The sequence below is a fragment of the Nuphar pumila genome, chromosome 7 (assembly GCF_984573655.1).
Source record: "Nuphar pumila chromosome 7, dmNupPumi1.hap1.1, whole genome shotgun sequence".
Classification (NCBI taxonomy): domain Eukaryota; kingdom Viridiplantae; phylum Streptophyta; class Magnoliopsida; order Nymphaeales; family Nymphaeaceae; genus Nuphar; species Nuphar pumila.
This window is the reverse complement of record NC_143255.1, coordinates 17,116,190-17,142,188: the sequence shown is the minus strand read 5'-3', so window position 1 is coordinate 17,142,188 and position 25,999 is coordinate 17,116,190. Positions and strand designations below refer to the sequence as shown.

Sequence of the window (25,999 nt, the reverse complement as noted above, 5' to 3'; positions counted from 1 at the left end):
TCAACAACTGGTTTTTGTGTGTTTCTAGGTGAATCCCTGATTTCATGGAGGTGCAGGAAACAACAAAAGGTGTCTTTATCATCTACAAAAGCTGAATATAGAGCAATGATGACTACTACAATAGAAATCGTGTAGCTCAAGCAACTAATTTCAGATATGAGAATTCATTTTCAGAATCCTACATGATTGTGTTGTGACAACAAGAGCTCTATACATTGCTCGAAATCATACTTTTCATGAAAGAACTAAGCATATAGAGATGGACTGCCATTTTGTTCGTGAAGAATACTTAAAGAAGACTATTGATCTTCCCTATGTGATATCAGAATATAAACTTGCTGATTTTTTCACCAAGGCACTGTGTTTACCAAGCTTCAACTTTTTACTTAACAAACTTTCGGTGATTTCATCATAAGTTTGAGGCAGACTATTAGAAAATAACATATATATGTATATACTTGAATATATATATATGCATACATACATACTCTTCGCAATATAAGAGTATGGATATGGATATGTATATGTATATAAATATATATTTAAAGTATATACGTATATCTTTGTAATCTTTATTTTTCTGTATTTTTATTTTATTTCTTTTTATTCCTTTTTCTTCTGTTTTGTCTTTTTTCTCAACAATCATAATGACTATCACTCTATAGTCTGGCTGACTGTCAATGTACAGTCAACAATCAATATTTGACTGTTGACAAAGAGTTGTTGGGCTACTCCCAACCGCTCTAATTAGAGTTGTTGGGAACAGCCCAACAGCTCTTTCAAGTGAGCATGCACTCTATAAATAAGGGTCATTTGTGCCCATTGTAATTTACTTTTTGTAGAGGGTTTTACCCCTCAATAATATTTAGATCAACGTGCTTTTAAGCAATCTTTTTACATCTTTGTCGCGAAGCATTTATATGCTATTTTGTTCTAGCATATTTGGTGGATGTATGTCTTGTCAAGTTATTTATTAAACTTGATTAGCTGTGAGGCCTCTTTTCAGATTCCTTATCCATGAGGGTAGTAAATACTTTCCCTGTATACATATATACACATGTACGTGCATATGTATATAAATACATACTTTTGAAAACTGAATATTATCGAATTATAAATATATGTTGTGTAAAAAGTAAATATATTCTTATCAATAAAATATTTAAAAAATATGTACCCATGTATCTTAATTAAAAAAATAAAAACATGTATTTGTGTCTCATGTCCATATTGCATTTCTGTGCCCCTGAGAGATTGACAGGAACCAAGTAAATTAGGACAAATAACACAACAAACTCAAGTTGGCTTCTTCAACAGATATTTATACTTTGAATACACTAAACTACTTTCCTTTGTTTTTGTCTTTTTATATTTAAAGCAGGCAACAATGAATGATTTGCTACATTCTACTTATGTGTGCTCTCAATGCATGCATTATCAGCAAAGGCAACCTATAACTCCAATAGTACCGTAAGTCCTTGTTGCATCTGCCATCATTCAGAAAATTTGAAATTAACCTCCAGCCAAAATTGCATATCAAAAATCGCACTTAAAGTTTGCCTTATATTACGACAGGCATAAACAAATTAGTAGCTGCTGTCTCTTTAAAGAATAGTGAAATAAGAAATGCAGCTCATCTCTAGTAAAAACAGTGCACATTAGACTTGAAAAATTAACAGAAACCTAATAAATTGAGAAAAAGTAATATATTTCCAAAACAGGCCACTAATTTTTGACACAACCGACGTGTGTCGACACAGGGATAAGCGTGTCGACATGGGTACGGAGGGCAAAATGGAGTGTCCGGGTACCGTAGGATCAAAGATGATAATTCTCATGTTAACAAATCCCAAGTTTAGTGCTCTCAAGGTACCAAATGATGAGGATTAACAGAAGCAATATTTCAATGCTCAGAAGACATTAGCTTAGAGTTTTATGATTTCATATTTGGACTTAAGCTTGCATAGGATTTATCCAATCACTGATCATCAATTTGTCTTCTCTATGTACCAAGCAATTCAGCCTTTTTCTTTTACATAATGTACATATATTCATTGTTTGAGGCATTCGTTTCTTTTTGCTGCCCTGAGGGTCAGATAAAAGATTGAGTTCTTTTGGAGTGGAGAACACTTCATCCAATGTAGTCTCCATGAAGAACAGTAAAGCAGGGAGCAAAGATCTGTACTTTGAACCATGTGCATTATTTTATAATATTCAAATTTTGAGCACTATCAGTATCTATTTCTTGCATAAAGCTATTACATTAGATTCAGATACACAAAGCATATGATTTGCATAAACAAATAACATCAAGGTAAGAATCTTTCTGGATACATCATTCAGCCACCCACCAAGCTTTTGGCCATAAGAACATCAAAAATTGGTTATGAGAAAGAGCCAAGGTGAGAAAACACAATACTTTTTTTGTTATTGACAAGCTTGCCTAGAATCCAATTCCAAACTACTAGCACATTTTGAAAGGTTATGGATGCAGATGTAGGTTCAATTTTTAGAGAGAGGGTAATGCTGTTCCTATAAGTATAAAAGCATTTTCTTCTTTGCAAAAAATGAAAATAATTCAGTTGCAAAAAGTATAATAACACAAGTAGTTTACCAGGACATCATGTTGAACATGTTGATCAAGCACAAAAACAGCACAAACATGCTTAATCAACAATAATGCAGCATCACACATGTTCACATGAGAACCAACTAGCTGCGGGAATCTGCAAACTGAAGGTCCCTTGTCTTCATTGAAGTTATCTCCTTTAGTATGGCAAAGGATATCGTGAACAATCCTCAAAAGTTTGTTTGTGAAGTAAGAGCCAATCTGCAACATGCATAAAAAGATCTAGATCCTAAAAGAGCGACACTGCATTTTGAAAAGGTTAAAAATGTCAAACTTTCCATGTCCTAAAAAAAGGTCAAATCATACCTGCTCCTTGAGAAACCCAATAACATTAGACTCGTATGTCTGGGCAACTGCAACTGTGATTGAAGGTGTGGACAAACTGCCATCTCTGGAAGCTGCCCTAATTGTTGACTGCTCTTGTGCATATTTCCAAGGTATATAGATAAACTCAGAGACAATCAGAAGAAATGAGTCCTGTTTGCAGAAGAAAAACATTTGAACAAGCATATTTGAAAATAATGAACCAGTATCATTGCTCTGGAATGTCCTAGACTGTAAAATATTGTTCAAGGGTATTTGATTAACCAATCAAATACATATAGAACATAAATAGAAATTATAGCCAACAGGAAATATAGAAAAACTATATCAATACAAGAAAAAGCAGTCTATACCACCTCTAGCATATTAGATAATGAAATCATATTAAACATTTAAACCATAGTCACTTGTATCGTTAAAGGTAATTTCTTGGCAAGGGTATTTCTCGGAGAGATTTTCAAAAGTTGATAAATCTCAGGAATATCTCGGCAATATATAAAAAATTAAATAAAAATATAAAAAATAAATAAAAATACAGAAAATAGAAAAATGGAAAAAAACTAAAATAAAGACCTTAAAATAGACAAGATAAATTGATAAATGAGAAACTAAGTTAGCTTTTAAAACCCTTAAAACACGTTTCTACTTTTATTTCCTATTTTACCCTTTAAACTTTTTAAAACCCCACATTTTAAAGTTTTGAATAATCCCCAAAATGCCCTTTTTTCAGAAACAGGCCCTCACGACACTCGATTTGGGGATTTTCTCATATCTCACCCAAACCTCACCCAATACTCCCGATTTTTTGCAAATCATTCTGTTTTTATTAATAGAAATTAATAGTATTTTTTTTTGTTTTTAAAATCCTCCATTTTTCATATTTTTTGAAAACAAGATCTTTTGAAAAAGAACCACAAAATGTGCAAAACACATAAATTTGATTTGGTTTTGAACCAAATCAAACCAAATTTTGAGGTCAAGTTCATTTTTTTTTAACTTATAGTGATTTTCCAAAATTTTATCTATAATAAATTTGGGGCTTTTATAAAAATCAGAATCTGAAAATCATGCAGTTTCTGTAGCGATAATATCGCGATATTATCACGAGATATATGAATTGCTGATATATTGAATATATCACAATATATTTTCCTTACTAACGTTTGGCTTGAAATTGACGATATTTTCAAAATATTGACAATATCGGTGACTATGATTTAAACTAATAAACTCAAGCAAAACTGTCTCAGTTTTTGAGTCACATCTGATACTATTCCCCTATTCACAACATCTGAATGATTTCTTGAAACAATCTCACTAAAGATCCTTAGTGGATTGATGCAAGTTATTAGCTTCACATGGTTAGTTTTTGAAGTACAGGATATCCTAGAATGTTCAATAATATTTAGTCCATTACAATTTCAGCAGAAAGCCTAGGGTATTATGTGTGCCTTTTGAATAAACTTATGGGTACAAAAGTGTTTTAAAAGTCAAACTAGACAACAGGTAGAACTGGCCCAACCATCAACAGGTCATAAATCTGGTCACTTTATTTGAACACTAGTTTGGTTATATTACTTCCTTCTTAATGAACAAAGCGCATTTGGAATTATCTTTCATCCCAAGGCATAACTTGAGCTTTACTATTTAATGTTTTGATACTTATGATGACAAACTAAGTATGGTAACAAGACCATAACTAATTATATTTTCATATATATGTTTTTATGTTATTTATTTTTTGTAGGTGAGCATTTAAAAAGAATTGCACTGACTAAAGCATCCATATTTAATTTTCTGGATAACCCAAGCGCCTAACATATTTCTTCACCAATACCCCACAATATACTCATAGTTCGACACTTAGGAACTGAACTGTCCACCACAATGGTTTGATCAATAGTCCTGTTAACATCGGGGTGATACACAATTGTTTTCTAGATTGAGACAAACTGTATGTAACATAGGTGCTTCAGAGTGTATTGAATATTTGCGTTGTAGCTTGGTTTGACAGCACTCTGTGTGTGTGTACATAGGGAGCTGTCATCATCCATGGATGTTAATGCGTTCACCAAAAAAGTTATACCATCAACAAATTAAAAAATGACATGGAGGTTTCATGCATTAATTGTCACATAATCAGTATTTTTGCAATTTCATAAAGAGTGATCTTTTTATTACATGTACTTTGAAAATGCACAAATGTCTTTTAAGGCATTTGCTTTGTAATATTACACAAGTGGACATGGTTGGTGCAAATAATGCAGAACACCACTTTAATTTGTTAGAGGTATACATTTGTAGTCTATGACGGATTGACATGAACACCAAAAAGTTCACACTGTTTGCTTGCCCCTAAAAAATTTTGAAATTCCATATTGGCTACTATGTCTATCACCAAGAGGCGTAAAATAGTAAATCAATGCAAAATGCACATTAAAAAATGCCTTACATTCCCAAACTAAGAGCAATAATATGTATTCCAATTTCTTGCAACTACTTGATCACCTCTGGACTACGTCATATGGATACAGCTGGGAATATGGGGATACAGCCTCTTCTTTTAAGTTCTCAATAGAACTAGTATATAAGGGAATACTATACATAAATAAAAATGGAGTATTCGTGTGGCATAGCCTCTGGTGGTCACAATAAATGTATGAACCCATCACGGTTGGTTCTTAAATTTTATTAGGAGCAAAAAGGCATGGTGAATGCATAGCCACTACTTCCTGGCATGATCCACCATTTCTATAGACTTCTCAATCATTGAGATTGGAAAGACTGAGGCTCAATGCTAAGACACCATACGAGAGGAAGAGGAAAAATATGATTCTTAGGCTGAACTATCATAATCATCTCATTACATCATTAGATAAATATAAACATGCCCTCAATCAAAGTATACCATAAAGAATTGAGTACATACAAATGATTTACATAGTGACCACTTAGAGGAAAGGAGATAAGACTTTTAAAAAACTCACAACAGCACCTAATAACCTGAGCTTAACTCAGGTGCAATTTTGATTTTTGACCCCCCATGTTCCTTTCTACAAATGATGACTATGTTAAATCTGAGATAACATACTTATCCAGCAATCTCTACTACAAGTAAACATCCAATGATTTTAACCTATACTTTCTCGAATTGCAATAGCTGCCACTGAAATAAAATAAAAACGCATATGAAGTTGCAGTAACTGGCCTGAATTTTCTTTGGCAAGTATTCGGCGATGTTCCAACTTGACACAATGTCCAGTTGGGTATCATCCAAAACTCCCAAACTTGATAACTTCTGGACATCAAAAGTACATTCACCAAGAATTTTTGCTGGAATCCCACCATAATTATACTGCAAAATAGAACCAAACATAGACGACACAAACAAAAAGCAAATAAGTTCACATTTAATGGAGAAGCAAAGGCAGAAAAGACGTGTACACACATTCATCTTTTGCGCAGGTGTGCACAAATCCAGAATCATTGAAAAATCCCATTACTAATGCATATGAAGGCACAAATGGTCTTATCATGTCCATGTACTTTAAAACATACTTTGAATTACTATCTTTAAATACCAAACTATTTTAGTGGACAAGAATGAATGGCCCAGATTGCACTAAAATACTGTCAATGTATGTGTGTGTGCGCATTTATGCATGTATATACATATAGATTAGTATGTAGAATGTATTCTAGGTTGCTCTAATATATTTTCCCTTTTCCTTTTTTTGTGTTTCTCGGTATTTCTTGGTTTGTACCCAGCAGGGGCATTTCTGTAATTTGGCTAGGTAGCTAGCTGGTAGAGCTACCAAACAGCTAGTTCAACTAGCCATTAGGATGCTCTACCAGCTAGCCCCTTCCTTTCATATATATATATATATATATATATATATATATATATATATATATATATATATATATATATATACTAAGTTCATCTATCGTATGATGCATATTTGGTGCATTTATTCATTAATAAAATAAATTATTTCAAGTGCTTTCTCTCTCTCTCTTGTGCACATAGTGTCTTGTGAGTGTGCCCTTCCTGGCCTATGTTAGTTGCCCTTGGTGGCTTTGTGAATGATTGAGTGTTTCTTGCTCGAGTGAGCATATTGCTCCCTTAGACTCATTTCATTACATGGCTCTTGATCTTTTGTGCACGTCAGGTTTGAAGTGTTTGTAGTGCCAATTGCTCAAATGGTGGCATAGAGTATTCATGGTGTTGTTTGCTTGGAGCGGTGCTCCTTGGTGATCATGGTGCATCATCGAAGTCCCTCCTTCCACCTTCATCTCCTTCTCTCTTCCTCTTCCTATCTTTCACCATGGTGGAGACTGTCATTCCTTTCAAGCCGGATGGAACCAACAACCTCATCTCAGCTTCGGCTACGAGAAAGTTTCTTATAGGGAAATAACTTTGGCAACTTGTTAATGGATCCACATTGGAACCTCAACTTGTTTTTACCAAGAAGGCTAATGATGTGGAAGAAGACCTCAAGGATGATGACAAAAACAAGACCATATGTAATATCCCGTAATTTTTCCATAACTTTTAAGCCCGAAAATATAATTTTAAATTAAATATTAATATTTAAAATAACAAAAATTGTAGAAAATATTTGATATGGGATGACATCACAAGATTTAAATATGTTAAGAAAAATCTGTGAATTTATTTGTTTTAAACCTTTAAATTTGAGCAAAATTTGAGTTAAATTCAAGTTAAATTTAGGTGAAATTTGATAGCGAAATTGAGCTAAGACCATAGGCAGATCCGTTTTGGAACGTAGAACTCGTAGGAGATCTGTTTTATCGAAATCGGATCTTGGTTGATTCAAAAAATGCATTTTTCTAAATTCACCGGCCTCTATTTTTGAGTCTTTCAGTTTAGATTGGACTCAACTCGCTCCGTTGGACTAATGTTAAAATGGATTTGGACCCAGTCCAAGATCCATATTGATTAGAACCCAGTTCATATTGAGATCCAATTGAATCGGATATAAATTTGGATAATGGATCCAATTCAGATCCATAATCGATCAATGCCAATTTAAAACTAAAATGAATTTAAAGTTTTTAAAGAATAAGGATGAGGTAGAGTTCTACCTGGGGTAGAATTCTACCCCATTCGGTGGTCTAGAAAGGGGCATCCCCTCCTAGAATATTCCATAGGATAAAAAAAAATATAATAAAAATTTCTAGATGATAATGTTTGATGAGGTACATGTATCTAGAAGGGGCGTCGCTAGAAATCATTTTCTAGAGAGAGGTAAGAAAGAAAGAAAGAGAGAGGTGAGAAAGAAAATCATGAGTTAAGAAAGAGAAGAAAAGGGAGAAAAAAGAGAGAAGATTGAAGAAGAAGAAAAAGAGCTGCATCAACAATTTTTCCTCCTTGTTGTAGTTTTTTTTTCTAATATTCGAATCAAGGTATGGGTTTTTATCTAAATCTGCATGGGAAGGGAGTTAGTTGTCATGAAACACTAATGAGAAAAGATAATGTCACTAAGTGACTAAGAAATGCACAACCATACAAGCAATGAGCCACTAATGGGCAAAAGTACAATAAGCCATAAAGTGGATGTAATACCCGTGATTTTATCACATAAATAAACTTGAGATTTAGATCCTTATGATGGTACAAGGATATTTTTAGCGTCACATTTGTTTATTTGTATTTGGATCTCGGGTATCCTATTTGAATCTTCAATGTTGGATCACTAATATCTGGTTCAGAACTTCGATATTCCATTCGGATCTTAGATATCGGATCACGAACATTTTAATTGGATAACCAATAAGTGATTTTAGGCAAATGGATCGGATTTCTGATATTGGATCTTCAACATCATGGTCATATTGGATACTTGGTCGAGGAAGAATTTAGTGGATCAATGAAGTTTAAATCAGATTCTTAATACGAAAATTTTTATATCGGACCTATAACACCTTATGGGGATTCGTAATAGTCTATGCAACGTTCGGATCTACAATATTACATCTGGATCCTGGACATCGGAGATTTAAATATGGCAATGATCCAATTAGAATTTTTATGTTTGGATCCATAATAGTTATGTCACAGGGATTCGGCCAGACAAGCGATGCACCAGCGTCGACGCGATGCGGTTGCGGCACCCACATCGATGCAACGTGGTCAACCCGACCCTAGGTGCTATGACCGCACCCAGGGTCATTTTGGTCCATTTTTAGATTTTTTTTTTTAAATTTGCCCTAAAAAATGGGCTGCGGAATTTTTTTTAAAAAATCTTGGGGGGGGGGGGGGGGGCATTGACCCCCTATAACCTCCCTGCCAAGAATTCTTGGGGGACCCGCACCGAGGGGAACCCCCGGATCCCCCTTCTATATATATACATATACATACATATATATATATATATATACATATATAATTTTTGCCGCACCCCCACCCGCACCCATGTGACATAGCATAATAGTGATCTAGATCCATGTATGGTAATTCGGATCCATAGTGTGAAGAAAATTTTGGATCCATAGATCCGTATTTCTTAAGAGGGTTTTATGAGTACGATGGATCTTGGACCCATGATAGTGTATTTGGGTCCCAAGAAATCTAGTTAGGGTTTATATTAAAAAATTTAAAGATTTATGCCTTCAAAATCTAAAAGAAGATTTGGATCCGTGGATGGATCCGGGTAGGCCCAAGGGTGGACCCAACTTGTTGTGGCTCGCGGGTCACGGACCCGGTCGAACCGAGCACGCACCCGCAGGTGCATAATATGGTAAGTAAAGGAAACAAAAAAAAACACTTGGACCCGGGTCGAAAGCTTCCAAAAGTTTTCATATTAACTTGGGAGACTTCTTAACATTAATTAACTTCAATTTAAAGGTATCTACTGAATTTAAAGTTGAAAAGTCGTTGGGCATGGATTTAGATCTAGATCCGGATCCAAGATCCAAATCCATCTACAAAAATCCAAATGGGTCTTGGGCTGGATCAATTCCAGATTAATATGGGTCTTGAATAGAGTCCAGATCCATATTAATTTGGATCAAACCCATAGGATCCAGTCCGATCCAAATCCGGATTTGAACCAACAAACTGCTCCTTTTTTGGAAAAACGTGATTTTCAAGCCAATCGTAGCCTGAATCCAAAAAAGTAAAATATCATTACCCTCAAAATTTTGAAATGCATCCAACGATATATAACTTGAATTTCACCTTTGAAATTCATTCGAAAATAACCAGAATTTCGCTCAAATTTTGCTTGAATTTAAAGGTTGAAAATAAAACTCTTTCTCACGTTTTAAGTGGCTTGTTTAGACCTTGACAATGAGACATGAGCCAAGCCCAGACTCAAAAGCATTGACCTAAAATCGAGAATCTACCGATTTTTCTTCTATACTGTGTGAAAATACACGATATTACAAGTATACACATATATCATTAGGATTCTCATCATGAGAATCAACAATTTGATGTGACATCAACATTTTGATGTGAATAGTCATTACAAGTATGATCACAAATTAAATCACTTTTAGACTTATTTTTAGGTAATAAGTCAAATAAAAAAGAATAGTCAATCTCTTCTTTAGATTTTTGAATTTCAAAACCATTTTGTTATTCATGAAAGGTCACATTTCTTGAGACACAAAGTTTGTTGTTTTAAATATCATAACATCTATAACCTTTTTTATTTTCACCATAACCAATAAAAGCAGATTCAAGAGCTTTTGGTGATAGTTTATCTTATCATTGAAAAAGAACAAAGCACTTACAACAAAAAAAACTCTCAATCTTTTAAAATCTGGAGATATTTTGAACAATTTTTCAAAAAGAGAGACATTTTTTAAAGAAGAGGAATGCATTCGATTTATAAGATAAGTTGCGGTAAGTGTGGCTTCGGCCCAAAAGTTATTTGGAACATTTTTAGAAACAAGAAGAGTCGTCGTTTCAATGAAATGCCAATGTTTCCTGTCGGAAAGACCATTTTGTTGGGGAGTTTTTGGACAAGATCTTTGATGTATAATGTTGTTTAGTTTAAGATAGTTTTGAAATTCTTTTGACATGTGTTCTCCTCTGGAATCATATATAAAAATAGCTATAATGTTTTGAAATTGATTTTGAATGAGAACATGAAATTCTTTAAAATTGGAAAAAATTGTTTTAGTTTGTCTCAGTGTAATAAGCCAGACATTTGGCATCGTCGTTTGGTCATTGTAATCGTTCATTCATTGAAAGACTTGTGTCTAGTGGACTTGTTTCACAGTCTAGTTTGAATAATGAGTCTGATATTTCTCTTTATCCCAATTGCCATTTATGTAAGAGTCATGTTCTTCCATTTCACTCAATAAATCAAAGAGCTTTTGTGCCTTTTGAAATTGTCTATTCTGATGTTTGGGGACCTGCCCCACAATCTCCTTTGTCGAGCAGCCGTTATTATGTTACTTTTATTGATAGTTATTCCAAGTATACTTGGATCTATTTTATGAAACACAAATCTGAACTGTTTAAGCTTTTTCGTGTATTTTGTTCCTTAGTAATCAATTTGCATCTCAAATCCAACATTTTTAATGTGATGGTGGGGGAGAGTATCTATCAAAGGAATTTACTAAATTTCTCCAGGATAATTGAATAAGTCGTCGAATATCTTGTCTACACACACTACAACAAAATGGTGTGGCAGAAAGAAAACATCGACATATCGCAGAAAGTGCGTTGAGCATGATACATGGTAGTCATGTCCCTTTAAGCTTGTGGACGAAAGCTTTTCATTTTGCTGTGTACGTCATAAATCGACTGCCCATGAAATTGCTTGCGAACCAATCTCCTTATTTTACACTCTTTGGGACTCATCCTGATTATAATGAATTACGAGTGTTTGGTTGTGTATGTTATGTTCATATTGACAGTTCTCAATGTGACAAGTTCCAGAACAAGGCAAGCAAGTGTAAGTTTGTTGGTTATGCTTATCAGTAGAGAGCTTATCGTTGCTACGATCCTACTGCCCATCGAATCAGAGTCTCACGGAATGTTGTGTTTGATGAGACTCATACCAAGAGCTCAGGAAGGATAGAAGAACACAACGTAGATGATGACGGTTATCAGTTGTGGCTTGTTGCTGAGGTATTCAATCAAATGGTCACCCGTGATACTTCCTCGTGCCATTCTATACCGGCTGGACAGAATAAAACTGATCTTGTTTACAAATGGAAGAATCACCAAATACCCAGGACACTATGCCTACCGTTTAAGATGTTGCCAAGTTCCAAGGAGTTGTCTATGTACGGCGAAATAAAGATAATGCTCAGCGAACTGATGTGCGGCCTAAAAGACCTGACAGGATTCGTCATCCTATCGAAAGATGGGTTAGTTATAACAACTTCTCTACGGAGTTACAGTTGTTCCTCTCCAAGATTGAAAAATAGGATGAACATATTAGCTTTGCACAAGTGTCTATGTCACTTAAATGAGTTGAAGCCATGAACGAGGAAATGAAAGCCTTACATGAGTGTGAAACTTGGGAGATTGTTCCTAGATCATCAAACAAAAACGTTGTAGGGTCTAAATGGGTTTATAAAATAAAGTACAAACTTGATGGATCTATTGAGTGCTACAAAGCAAGGTTGGTGGCAAAAGGTTTCACCCAAGAATATGGGCAAGATTACGATGAGACTTTTAGTCTTGTGGTCAAGATGGGAACTATTTGATTAATTTTGTATTTGTCGGTTCAGTATGGATGGACTCTCAGTCAACTTGATGTCAAAAATGCATTCTTACATGGTAGCCTGAAAGACGAGGTGTACATGGAACAATCCTCTGGTTATGCAGAATACAGCCTCAGCACACATGTTTTCAAACTACGAAGAGTCATTTATGGGTTAAAGCAAGCTTCTTGTTCTTGGTTTGACAGTTTTTTCCTTGAAGTTCAGCGATATGGTTTCATTCGTTCCCACCTCGATCATTCATTGTTTATCTTCTGTGATTGTCAGGTACGTACCTTGATTCTTATATATGTGGATGACATTATTATTACTAGAATATCAGATGAACACATAGAAGCCACCAAGGACTTACTGAGTCGGCAGTTTAAAATGAAAGATTTGGGAGTCTTGCGTTATTTCTTGGGACTTGAATTGGATAGACAGAATGGATCTCTTTCATTAACTCAACACAAATACACCTTGGATCTATTGGAAAAAGCAGGCAAGACAGATTGTAAACCACTATCCACTCCTAGTGTATTAAATCACAAGCTCAGTTCTCAAGATGGGGAACCATATAAAGACTTTAGGCAGCATCGTAGTCTCGTTGGTATGCTTCAATACCTCACCTTCACCAGACCAGACATTGTGTATGTCGTGAACCAAGTGTCACAATTCATGCATGAACCACGAACAGAGCATATGAATGTTGTTAAGAGAATTCTTCGATATTTAAAAGGAACTCTTGGAGATGGTCTAGTTTGTAATCGGTCCAAGTTCAAAAAGGAACGACATTGAGTGGATGTTTACACAGATGCCGATTGGGCTAGAGATCCAAATGTGAGACGATCAATTTCTGGATATTGTGTTTTTCTAGACGGAAACTTGATAGCATAGAGTAGCAGGAAACAACGTGCGGTTGCACGATCCAGCACAGAAGCTGAGTACCGATCTATGGCGGTTGCTACAGCAGAAGCTACATGGTTGAGACATCTTTTGACTGAGATCAGAGAATCTATTATGCCCACTAATCTCTTTTATGATAATCAAAGTGTCATACAAATTGCCTTCAACCCCATTCATCACAGTCGTACCAAACATATAAAAATGGATTAACACTTCGTTCGGCAAAAGATCAAAGATAGAGAAGTTGAGTCAGCCTATGTTCCCACAGCTGATCAAGTGGCAGATTTGTGAAAAAGGTGCAAAGGATCCGACCCGATCCATGTAAAGATCATGTAACCCTTTGCTTTTATCGGGTCTGGATACACCAGACCCGGACCCATACTTCTGTAATGTAAACTTAAATACACAAGTTTAGGTCACAATTTCATTATTGAAATCGTGACAGCCGCAGTTATCTTTCTTCTATCTCCTTTTTCTATCACGCAGGTTCCAGAGAAGATTTGTAACATGGTATCAGAGCAGAGATCCATCTAGGGGTTGAAGAGGACTCCAAAGGTGCGACAGATCAAAGGTTTGAGGATTTGTTCATCTCCCATCTTCTTTTCTCCTTCAGATTTCTTCTTTCTCTACCTCCATTCCCAATCTCAATCTCTCGTTTCTCCCTTTTCAACTTTCTCAGTCTTCTTTTCTTTTTCTCTTTAGTGGATTCACGTCTCACGTGAATCCCTAAGTTGTTCACGAGGAGTTCAAGTGAATCCTGGTTCACGAAAACTCTGTACATCAAAGAAGAGGAAAAGCTCATTTCACGTGAATCTCCTGTTCCACGTGAAACACTAAGATTGAATTATAACCCAACCTACCCTTCATTCTTTATTCAAGTCTGTTTTTTTTCTATGTATCCCTTCTTTTACTGGGCTGGATATCCAGGTCTGATCGTGCATTTCAGGCAGACCTGCGACACCAAATCTGGGATTATAAATCATTTTGATGTCCAGCCTGCTGTGTGACATCCTTTTTATTTGATTTAACTCTCATTCCTTTTGCTCCCATTTGTCCTTTCTTGTATCATATTCCTTCTGGCTGTTACGAGTGGGATCCACATTGAGAATACAGCTGAAATTTTTTTTCATTGCTTAAATATTCAACCTTAGAGAAGGTAGAAGAGAAAACTCAGTCCTTCTTCTGACAGCCTCTGGTCGCCAATCTTTGAGTTACTCAGTCGTCAAAAAAAAAGGGGGGGAAGATGATCAGCAAACCACTCTGGCTGCAGACTGAGCATTGTGTGAATACTCTGGTAACAAAAGAAAAGGTTCATTTTCTTGGTAAAACTCTTTTCTTCATGGATCTTCATTCTTCTTCATCCAAACTTTCTTCAAGTTTTCTCACTCAACTCGTTTCTGAAAAGTTAACTACCTCAAACTTCTTGATTTGGAAGAGACAAATCATTCCTTTTATATGGAGTCAAGGTCTCTTAGGTCACCTTGATGGAACCACTCCCGCTCCACTCGAATTTGTTACGGGAGAAGAAAAAGACGACAAAGGAGTAAGTTCAATTGTGTATGTCAAGAATGTAGAATACCTCAACTGGGAAAGGAAAGATCAGTCAGTGGTTGCATACATCACTTCTACCCTGTCCCAAGAGGTCCTTGTTGCAATTCCCGACAATTGCACTGCTCTACAACTTTGGGAGAAATTGGTTCAAACATATTCACAAGTTTCGCAAGCGAGAATGTTTTTTCTCAAGAGGGAATTTCAGATGCTGAGAAAAGATTCCATGACCACCATGGAATATCTAAACAAGATGAAGACTATCACAGACCAACTTGCAGTTATAGGATGCACGGTGAGTGACAGTGATATGGTACAACAGACTCTGAGTGGATTGGGATCCGACTACAATATGATCGTCACTTCACTATTGTGTCTCCCTGCCCTTCCTACCTTTGATGAGTTGCGAGCAAAATTGATTCAGTATGAGATGACTCTGAAAGGGTTATCTAAGGAATCTCACATTCACACAAATTCTCAAGAAGTTTTTGCCACAGGAGTGACTTATGGTAGAGGACGAGGACGAGGAGGACGAGGGCGAAGTGGACACGGAAGGCGTGGTCTGCTTCCCACTCCAAATATGTTAGCTCATGCGCAGGGATCAAGATTCATTCCTACTTGTTTCCTTTATAACAAAAATGGGCATATCAAGGCGAATTGTTGGCATAATCCAGAGAATAAAGGAAAGGGTCCACAGTCAGAAACCAAAAGGAAGTTCTCAAATAGTGGAGCTAGTGGAGAGATTAAAGATCTGCTGATATCTGCCTTGTCAGAGTTGAAATTGAAGCAGAGTGATGAAGGCACTTGGTTTGTCGACTCAGGGGCAGCGACTCATGTGACAGGCGATGCAAGTAAGATTTCTAATCTCATTCCTTATTTTGGAAAAAGTAAGATTGTCACTGGAGATGGATCCCACCATCCTGTTTCTCATGTTGGAAAAACTGTCATTCTCATATCATATTCCACTCTTACTCTTTCTGACGTTCTTCATGCTCCTGACATTAAGAAAAATATTGTCTCTGTCTCTAAACTTATTGATGATAATAATGCTTCAGTTGAATTCACTCTCTTCTCTGTGCGGGTCAAGGACCTACGCACGAGGGAAACATTCGTTGAAGGAAAGAGACGAGGCAATATGTCTTTAAAGAAGCTCCTTGTCATGTTGTTCGTCCTGTCCACCTGAATTCAAAGCCCTCATTAGAGTCGTGTTCATTCTCTTCTGCTAATGTTTTTAGTATTTCTGAATGTAATAAGTCATTCTTATGGCATAGTCGATTAACACATTGTGGGAGTCATTTTATTGAGAAACTTGTCTCTAATAATCTCATTCAAAAAGAAAGTCTCAATAGGGATGAGAACAGTCACAAATGTTCCAATTGTCTTCCCTGTAAGAGTCATGTATTGCCTTTTCATTCCATTAATAAGAGAGCTTCAAAACCTTTTGAGATAATTTGTTCTGATGTATGGGGACCCGCCCCAATTGCCTCTGGATCTGAGAGCAAATACTATCTAATATTTGTTGATAACTATTCTCGATACACTTGGATATATTTCATAAAAAATAAGTCAGAAGTCTTCTCTTTGTTTCAAAATTTTCTTTCTTTTGTCAAAAATCAATTTTCTGAGTCCATTCAATTTTTCAATGTGATGGAGGTGGGGAATTCTCATCCCGTGATTTTATTTCTTTTCTTCAAAATAACGGAATAGGAAGAAGGGTGTCTTGTCCTCACACCCCTCAACAAAATGGAATTGTTGAACGAAAACATAGGCATATCGTTGAAAGTATCATGAGTATGCTTCATGACAGCAATCTTCCCATCAACCTATGGACAGAAGTTTTGCATTCTGTTGTGTATGTAATAAATAGACTGCCTATGGTTATTCTGGAAAATAAGTCTCCTTATCACTGGCTTTTTGGAACTCATCCTAGTTATTATGATCTGTGTGTTTTTGGATGTGTCTGCTATGTGCATAGCGATCAGTCCCTGAGAAACAAGTTTTAGGACAAGGCCCAAAAGTGTAGATTTGTGAGATATGCAGATGACTACAAAGGATATAGGTGTTATGATCCCACCAACAAACGCATCAAAACCTCAAGAAATGTTGTCTTTGATGAACAAAATTTTGATCACGGAGCTGACACAACAAATATGTCAACTAAAATTTACTATCCTTGGCTGAGCTCAGAACTTTTTGCTGGCTCCAATGAAGCATGTTCCTCAGATTGCGTGCAACAAGAAGAAGAGGTGTTTGAGAACACTGGGACGTCGGGGTCACAGAATGCAGAGGAAGTATCGAGCAGATACAAAGGCATTGTCTATTCTAGACAGAGACCGACAACATCAAGCCATTCAGATCATGTTTCAGTCGTCAATCCTACTCCTTCTCATACTCTTGAGGCAAGAAAATCAAACCGCATACGACATCCTATTGACAGGTGGGTTAGTTATAACAACTTCTCCTTGGATCTTCAATTGTTTTTAACTGCCATTAATAAGGACGAAGAGCCCATCATGTATTATCAGGCAGCCGCTTCTATGAAATGGGTAGAAGCCATGAATGATGAAATGCAAGCCGTGCATGAATGTGGAACATGGAAAGTTGTTCCCAGACCACCTGACAAAAATGTTGTCGGATGCAAATGGGTCTACAAAATCAAGTACAAGCCAGATGTAACCATTGAACGATATAAGGCAAGGCTTGTAGCAAAAGGATTCACTCAAGAAGCAGGGCAAGACTATGATGAGACTTTTAGTCCGGTTGTAAGAATGGGAACGATTTGAATTATCACTTCCCTGGCTATTGAACATGGATGGAAGTTGAGTCAGCTTGATGTAAAAAATGCATTCTTGCATGGGTATTTGAAGGAGGAAGTATACATGGAACAACCCCCTGGATATCAAGAACAAAATTGTAAAACCCATGTATGCGGGTTAAAAAGAGTCATCTACGGCCTGAAGCAAGCATCTCGCTCTTGGTTTGATAGCTTCTCGCTATAGATTCAGAAACATGGATTTTCACGTTCCATGTTGGACCACTCATTATTTATTTTTAAAAGTCGGCCTGTAACCACTCTATTATTAATTTATGTTGATGATATTATCATCACAGGAAACTCTGCGGCCCATATCCAAGAAATAAAAGACTTATTAGGTCAGAGGTTCAAAATGAAAGATCTTGGAGTTCTACGTTATTTCCTTGGTGTAGAAGTTGATAACCAGGCTCATGGCTTGCCACTCACTCAACACAAATACACTGTAGATGTTCTCAGCAAGGCAGGCATGAAAGACTGCAAACCTCTAGGAACTCTGAGTGTACTTCATCAAAAACTTAGCGCTCATGATGGAGATCTGTGTGATGACCCCACCAGGTATCGCAGCATAATTGGAATGTTACAATACCTTACATTCACTAGACCTGATATTGTTTATTCAATCAATCAAGTGTCTCAATTTATGCATGCGTCACGTACTGGACATATGGAAGCGGTCAAGAGGATCCTTAGATATCTGAAAGGGACTATTGGGGATGGATTGATATATTTACCACAATCATATGGCCAAGACGAGCACGAAATTACTGTATATTGTGATGCAGACTGGGCAGGAGATCCTGACGAACGAAGATCTACATCAGGATATTGTGCCTTCATTGGAAGAAATTTAGTCTCTTGGAGCAATAGAAAACAAAAGGCTATCGCTAGATCAAGCACTGAGACTGAATATAGATCCATGGTTGCTGCCACTGCCGAAGTCACATGGATCAGGCATCTTCTAACTGAAGTAGGAGAAAAGATCTCCCACACTATCTTGCTCTGTGACAATCAAAGTGCTATCAACATGTCATTCAATCCAGTACATCACAGACATGCCAAGCACATTGAGATCGACCAACACTTTGTGAGACAGAAGGTTGAAGAAAAAGAGATTAAGCCTGAGTTTGTCAGTACTGAAAGACAGGTTGCAGACATATTTACCAAAGGGTTAACAAAGGATCGCTTTTGGATGCTTAAAAGCAAGTTCATGGTCCAAAACCATGATCAACTTGAGGGGGGGTGAAAAAGGTGCAAAGGATCCGACCCGATCCATGTAAAGATCATGTAACCCTTTGCTTTTATCGGGTCTGGATACACCAGACCCGGACCCATACTTCTGTAATGTAAACTTAAATACACAAGTTTAGGTCACAATTTCATTATTGAAATTGTGACAGCCGCAGTTATCTTTCTTCTATCTCCTTTTTCTATCACGCAGGTTCCAGAGAAGATTTGTAACAATTTGTTTACTAAGGGACTTACTAGTGTCCATTTTTGGTTTTTGAAAAGTAAGTTGTCCTTGGTACAAAACCATGCACAACTTGAGAGAGACTATTAAGATTGGCATGTACACGCATATACGGGTCCAGATCTGGACCCGTATCTCTATCTTTATAATATCGGGTCTGGACTAAAGAGTCTCAGACCCGATCCGATCTGGTGGTTATAAGTCCACGTTAAAAAATAGGGCATGACACAACTGGAGGATCAATTATCTACTGCAGCCATTCTCCCTCCTCTCCCTTCCAGCAACACAGAAGAGCAGGATACTAACAGGTGTGTTTCTTTTATATACATGGGACTAAAGCCCCTTTGTTGTGCTTTCTCTCCTGTATGTCCATAGTGGCTTGTAACCGTGTGCACTTAAATGCCCTACGTTATTTGCCCTTGGTGGCTTTGCGAGTGATTAAATACTTCTTGCTTGTGCGAGAATATTACTCCCTTGGACTTCTTTCATTAGAAATACAACTATAAATTGTTGGATGAAAAACATGACTTGTGCTAAATGGACCAAGAAATACCATTCCAAATGGTGCAATTTACTTCAAAATGCATGAACAGGTGAGATTCCACTCACTGATATGGCACACACATCCATGCTAGACTTATATATACATACAATCATGTCCAGATACAATATAAATAAATATATTCATGAATGTGTGTGTGTGTATGCTTATGTATCTTACGATTGTGTAAAAACAAAGACCCCTCTCAATACAAACATAAATTCACAAATGAAAGTAGTGAAAATCAAGTGAAACCTGATCCATAAAGAGCAAGGAAAGCCAGAAGCGCACTGGCTCAAGTTCAATCCACTCAAAAAGATCTCTGCATAAAGGACAAAAAATATGCAAATAAGTATAAATAAAGGAGAAAGAATCAAGCTCCATCTCCTAACTTACCTGGACTGCAATGTCTTCAGTAAGCAATCACAATACCCTTGAGCTGCCAAGACATCTGTTTTCCCCGTATCTATAATAATCTTTGAGAAATCCGCAAATATGATAGTTGCCCCTAGCTTGCGGAATTCAGCTAATAGTAATGAAAACACCTTCTGCATGATCTGCCAAAGGTGATTTTCAAAGTATAATAAAAGCTGGCATTTAGATGTATTTGGGAGGAAAAGCAAAATGGAGTGACAAAGATGCTGGCAGCAAATAATCTCATCTTACAGGCATAGCTAAAATTGAAAATTCATGATGAAAAACAAGATAAAAATATTGAAAAGAAAGAACAAATCAACACACAGCTTGATATATCATGATAAAATAAAAAATTGACATTCAAAACATTAATAACCAAGAACGTGATATGAGCTACAACAGGTACCTTTTGTAGGACACGGTGCAAAGCAGGGTCATGAAGTTTTGACTGCGGGCTGCAAATTTAGAAATGATGGCAAGTCAGGAAGCTCCAACAGTGAAATATGAAGAAATTAACGAATCACAAACCTGCAAATCCAGCGATAAAGGTGCTGCAGTATTGCATCAGCAAATACATTGCCAGATGCAACAGCATCTGAAAGGCATCTCTGAATCAAATGTTTTAGAACACGAAAGGCAGAAGCACAAGCAGTTGCTTCATCAAAAAAAGTTGAACCATATAAAAAAGGGGGCCCAGCAGACATATCTGGGTCACATCCTGACGAAATTCCTCCTTCCATTTCATCAATTTGGCTGCTCTTCAGAAGAGAATTAACAGCAAGGTGATGAATCTGTACAAAACAAGTAAACAAAACATTACCAGATATGCAATGGTCATACATATGGAAAACATAATAATGAATGCCAACTTCAAATGTCCAACTAAAGAAGCTGGTGACCAACTCCCAGAACAAAAATACAATATTAACCTTTAACTCAACTGCCACTTTTCTGTACGCTCCAGGATATGTGATAACTAGTTGCTGGATCTGCCAACAGAAAAATAAGAAAAGCAAGTCTAGAAGAACAAATGGGAATATAATGATCACAAAAAAAACATAATAACCTCCTTATAGAAAAACATTATGATCTTAATTGGTATTCTTGACCAATAAATAGATAAACACTCGTATCACCACTTATATAATGTGCACACTTAATTTATTTACACACTGCAGTTTATAATGTTGAAAATGTTTATTGCATGCAATGATTAATACGAATATGTGCACCTGTCTGGAGCACAAATAATGGCCATAAAAAGAAGATTTTGTAAAAGCTCCACTAAATTGAAACTTGGTGCTTATGGGAGTTGTTTCTCCCCTGTTCACCAACTTCCATAAGTTGGACTAATTTTGTCCAAGCACAGTATATGCACTAGCTATTGACTTTGCTGATGCATTTCATGGATTAATAGTACTACCCAAATTTGTCGAAAATTCTAAGGGTGATAAATCATTACAACAAAATTAGTCACGCTCAACTTGGTGATAATCATAACATGATCAGACTTGCAATATATTTTGTGCAACATACACTAGATTGTGCTATTAGCATGCCATCAGAGATAAAGTGAAACCATGCTTACATGTGGTTCATAAACTACGTCTTGACCCAAAATAAATTAAATGACTCATGCTCAAATCCAATGAGCAAATTTGGAGTCCAAACCTTCATTGTTTCATAAGGGAGTAGGGCTTCACCTAGACTGATCACCTTCATTGCTCAATAGAGAGAAAAGTTATTCTACTTTAGTTAAGAAACACTGAAATGAAGACATAGACCAAGAACAAATTAACATTAACAGTGTTCAACAATTAAAATGAGAAAACAATTTTAAAATAGCAGTTTTTGGAGTACATAGTTTAAAAAATGCATTTGAGCTTTTGTTTCTCTCTACCTTAAAAGGTAACTATGTATGTTAAAAAATGCCATTGCTGTTAAGGGTATTTGGGTGTAGACACCCCAATTTGACCCATTTGGATCTTGGATCGGATTTTTGCAAACAGGGTATTTCGGGTCCAAATAGGGTAGAATTTTCAGTAGAAATTGACACTCAAGGAAGGATTTATGACCAAAACAGTCGAGTCTTTACAAGACAGACCCTGATTTTCAGCTGGGCCCCACTTGAAACGCGTTTCTGGCCTGTCAAACTACGCTTTTGGGTCTTAAACTTAAAAGAAATGCTGAAAATAAATTTGTTAGCTTTCAAACAAACAAAAAATTCACGTTAAAATAACTTATATTATGGGAGTTATGACAAAAACAAGCAAAGCTGTCAAAAAACTTGCAATTTTAGATCAATTTCGCATAAAGAAATGTGTTAAATTATAGATTTTAAAGTTAGTAATCCTGCCAAAACTCCATTTCTTCTTCCCCATGCAATCCCAACCAATCAAAAGCTGACACTACAAACATCTAGCCAATCAGATTCAAGCTACTGTGCAGTAGATGAATTTAGATATTTTGACCCAAAATCCTATTTGATAATGTGATCGAGGTTATATTTTAGAAAAACTTGGTTAATTTGTTTTTGTTTATGTAATATGAAGATACGAGTCTTATGGCATGTTCTTAATTGCTAGATATTTAATATTTTGCATTGTTCTTGTGAGATAATTGATGTTTGGTGATGTTTTATGCAACTCATAGAGACATAAATGCCTCACATGTGTTTTTATGGTTGTATTTTGTGCAATTCATCATTGTTTCATATGTTATGATTTTTTTAGAATTTTTGTTAATTTTTTCTGATTTTTCAAGATTTTTTTTTGGAATTTTTGGAAAAAAAAAATTCTGATTTTCAAGCTACTGTGGAGTAGCTGAATCCAGATATTTTAACCCGAAAACCTATTTGTCTAGGTCCATCATCCACCTAAAAAACTATAAATAGGGGTCTACCCCCTTATTTCAGCATCTAGAACTAGAGTAAGGAGACTCTGCTGCACTAAAGGCCTACCTGAGCCTAGTCGACCCTGCTCTGCCGAACCAACTAGCCCAGTCAAACTAGTTCTATGTCAAACTCCCAAGCCTAATGGGTCCATAGAGCCCCAACCCTGCAAAAGTTCTGCCTGATTCACCATGCGCTCGCCGAGTCGTCTAAGAGAGCTACCTAAGCCCGTCGTGAGTTCCGTTTTGCTTTATTTTTTCACTTTATTTGGATGTATTGCATTTAAATAGGTTTGACTAACTTCGCATTTTGCCTCTGTTTTCGTGTTTTTTTCGAGCTTCGGTGATGCCTAGCACTATCGAGGTCTCGTTTTCTTATTTTCAGGAGTTCGCTGGAAGGTAAGCACAATCCGAATACCTAAAGATCCAATCCGAGGAGCTGCAATCCTGTTGGAGCTGACCCCTCGCCATTTGGGAAGGAAAGACGATCAACTTGTAGGCCGAGCACCCACATTTTTGCAAAATCTGATTTAAAAACCATGCTTATCTTTCTTTAAAACTTATTTTTGGTAAAAAATCAGCACATCCACATTCGGCCATTTGAATCAGTTGAACATTGCTAATGTTAATATGAAAGGCTAAAGCGTGTGTGTGTGTATATATCTATGTCACAGGGATTCGGCTAGGAGGGTGCCGCACCCGCGTCGACGCGGGTGCGGGTGCGGCACCGGGTGCGGTCAACCCGATCCTGGGTGCGTTGACCGCACCCAGGATCATTAAGGTCCATTTTTTTAAAAAAAAAAATTTGCCCAAATGGGCTTCGAAATTTTTTTTTAAAAAAATTATGCAGCTGACAGGATCATTAAGGTCCATTAATACTATTTTGCAGCTGTCAGCTGCTGACAGCAGCTGTCTGTCAGCTGCTGCAGCTGTCAGCAGCAGCTGTTCTGTCAGCTGCTGACAGCTGCAAAAAAAAAAACTATTCCCCGACCCCCTTTATATATATATATATATATATATATATATATATATATATATATATATATATATATATATATATATATATATATATTACATTTTTGCCCCTGCCGCACCCCTGCACCCGGGTTTTTTGGAAGTGCCGAATCCCCGCACCCGCACCCATGTGACATATATATATATATATATATATATATATATATATATATATATATATATATATATATATATATATATATATATATAATATTTCAGAATCCTTATCCAGATATACCTTGGTTCTTCAACATTCTAAACTTAAGTCTTTCTATAAGAAATACAGTGCTGCTCCTATCTTCACAAAATGTGATTTCAGATCATCTTAATCCAGAATTCCAGATTTTGTTTAGAATATTTTCTATGTAAGTAATTGTTTATATTCTATTTAACCTATCGACTCAGAACTTCATCACTGTTTCTTCCAACAGACTTAACTAGCACATTAATATGAATGGGAATGCCCACTCTAAAACCATAAATATGAGAATCTACAGATCGAAATCTTCCTCCACGAAGAGTGGTCACCAAATGAATGTGAAATTAGGAAAAGTTAATAAGAAAAAACAAAAACAGGACTTGTGGAAAAAGAAAAAGAAGCCAAAGATTCCCAGTCAGCAGATATGATTCACCAAGCAAATGATAGAAGTTCACAAACCATGACCAACAAAAGGAGAAACAATGTACACACCAAGAAACACAGCATGTGACTGACACGGAAACAAAGAACAAAAGAATATCCATACACAACACAAAATTTACAAAACGATTCACATGCTCCTAAAAAGCATAAGCAGGGGCAATGACATATTTGCACATCAAGATAAAATGGAAAACCAATACTTAGAGATACAAATCTCCAGCAGCAGTAGCAGCTTTTCCCCCATTTACATGGAGATCCTGAGACTACAAGTCAACCAAGCAAAATGAGCAGACAGTTTCCAATCAGGACCTCAATGACCTGCACCAGCATGTCACAAGTTGTGCACTTGTGCATGTCCCAACCTAATAAGGGGAGATTATGTATTTGATAGAGTTTGCTTGAATCTGAAACCTGCAGTGCTCTAGAACTAGAGGATATCAAGTGAAAAATTGGAAATCATCATGCTGCTACAACAAAGTTTCAAGCATGGCACCCAACATTGGTAAGCACTTACCTCATCCACAAAGCTTAAGTCTTCCTCAAATAGGCCTCCAAGATCTGGAATACCGCAATCAGATACCCAGAGAACCTATACATCAACAGATTGGTATGATCAAAGACTGTCCTAGGATGCAGACGCTGACAACAACAAAATAAGATGCAGAAAGGTAAAATTGTGGTATGATCCTACACAAGTATAAACAAAACCTAGCACAAAAGTTGCTCGCTGAAAAACAATATTGTATTGTATAATATGGTACGGTGTAGTGTGGTATCACTAGCCCATGTGATACGATATACCCGTTAAATAGGAAAACATGGCTTATCTCATGTCATATCGCACCATATCATAATGTATTGTACAATACATGGTCCACCGTAAGACAGATATTTTTCATTTTTTTGTTGAAAATTTTCAAGTAATTTATTCTGGGTCCTTTTTCACTTATAGTGACAACTTTTTAGATAAATAAGGCTCTAGTAGAGTCCTATACACTTATTTCATAACCTATGCGAACAAAACATATAATTTTTTTCTTAGTTTATTGTTATTAATGAAAACAAGAAAGAAGAGAAGCATTATTATTGAAGGGCACACATTATTTAACTTTTGT

General features: G+C 36.4%; 1 protein-coding gene across 5 annotated transcripts in view; it reads right to left on the bottom strand.

The window, feature by feature from the left end:
• Positions 1-25,999, bottom strand: part of LOC149831313 (DNA polymerase epsilon catalytic subunit A-like) — a 154,462-nt gene that overhangs the window by 15,956 nt on the left and 112,507 nt on the right. For 4 of the 5 annotated variants that reach the window (XM_090013810.1, XM_090013811.1, XM_090013812.1 and 1 more), the window contains 9 exons: positions 25,399-25,473; positions 21,268-21,327; positions 20,867-21,129; positions 20,745-20,793; positions 20,318-20,478; positions 20,177-20,243; positions 6,162-6,308; positions 2,936-3,106; positions 2,615-2,830 (listed from right to left, as the gene is read on the bottom strand). In XM_090013810.1, coding sequence (XP_089869936.1) covers positions 2,615-2,830; positions 2,936-3,106; positions 6,162-6,308; positions 20,177-20,243; positions 20,318-20,478; positions 20,745-20,793; positions 20,867-21,129; positions 21,268-21,327; positions 25,399-25,473 — 1,209 coding nt within the window. Of the gene's footprint in view, positions 1-2,614; positions 2,873-2,935; positions 3,107-6,161; positions 6,309-20,176; positions 20,244-20,317; positions 20,479-20,744; positions 20,794-20,866; positions 21,130-21,267; positions 21,328-25,398; positions 25,474-25,999 lie in introns of those variants that run through there. The other variant, XM_090013813.1, reaches the window with a different exon arrangement.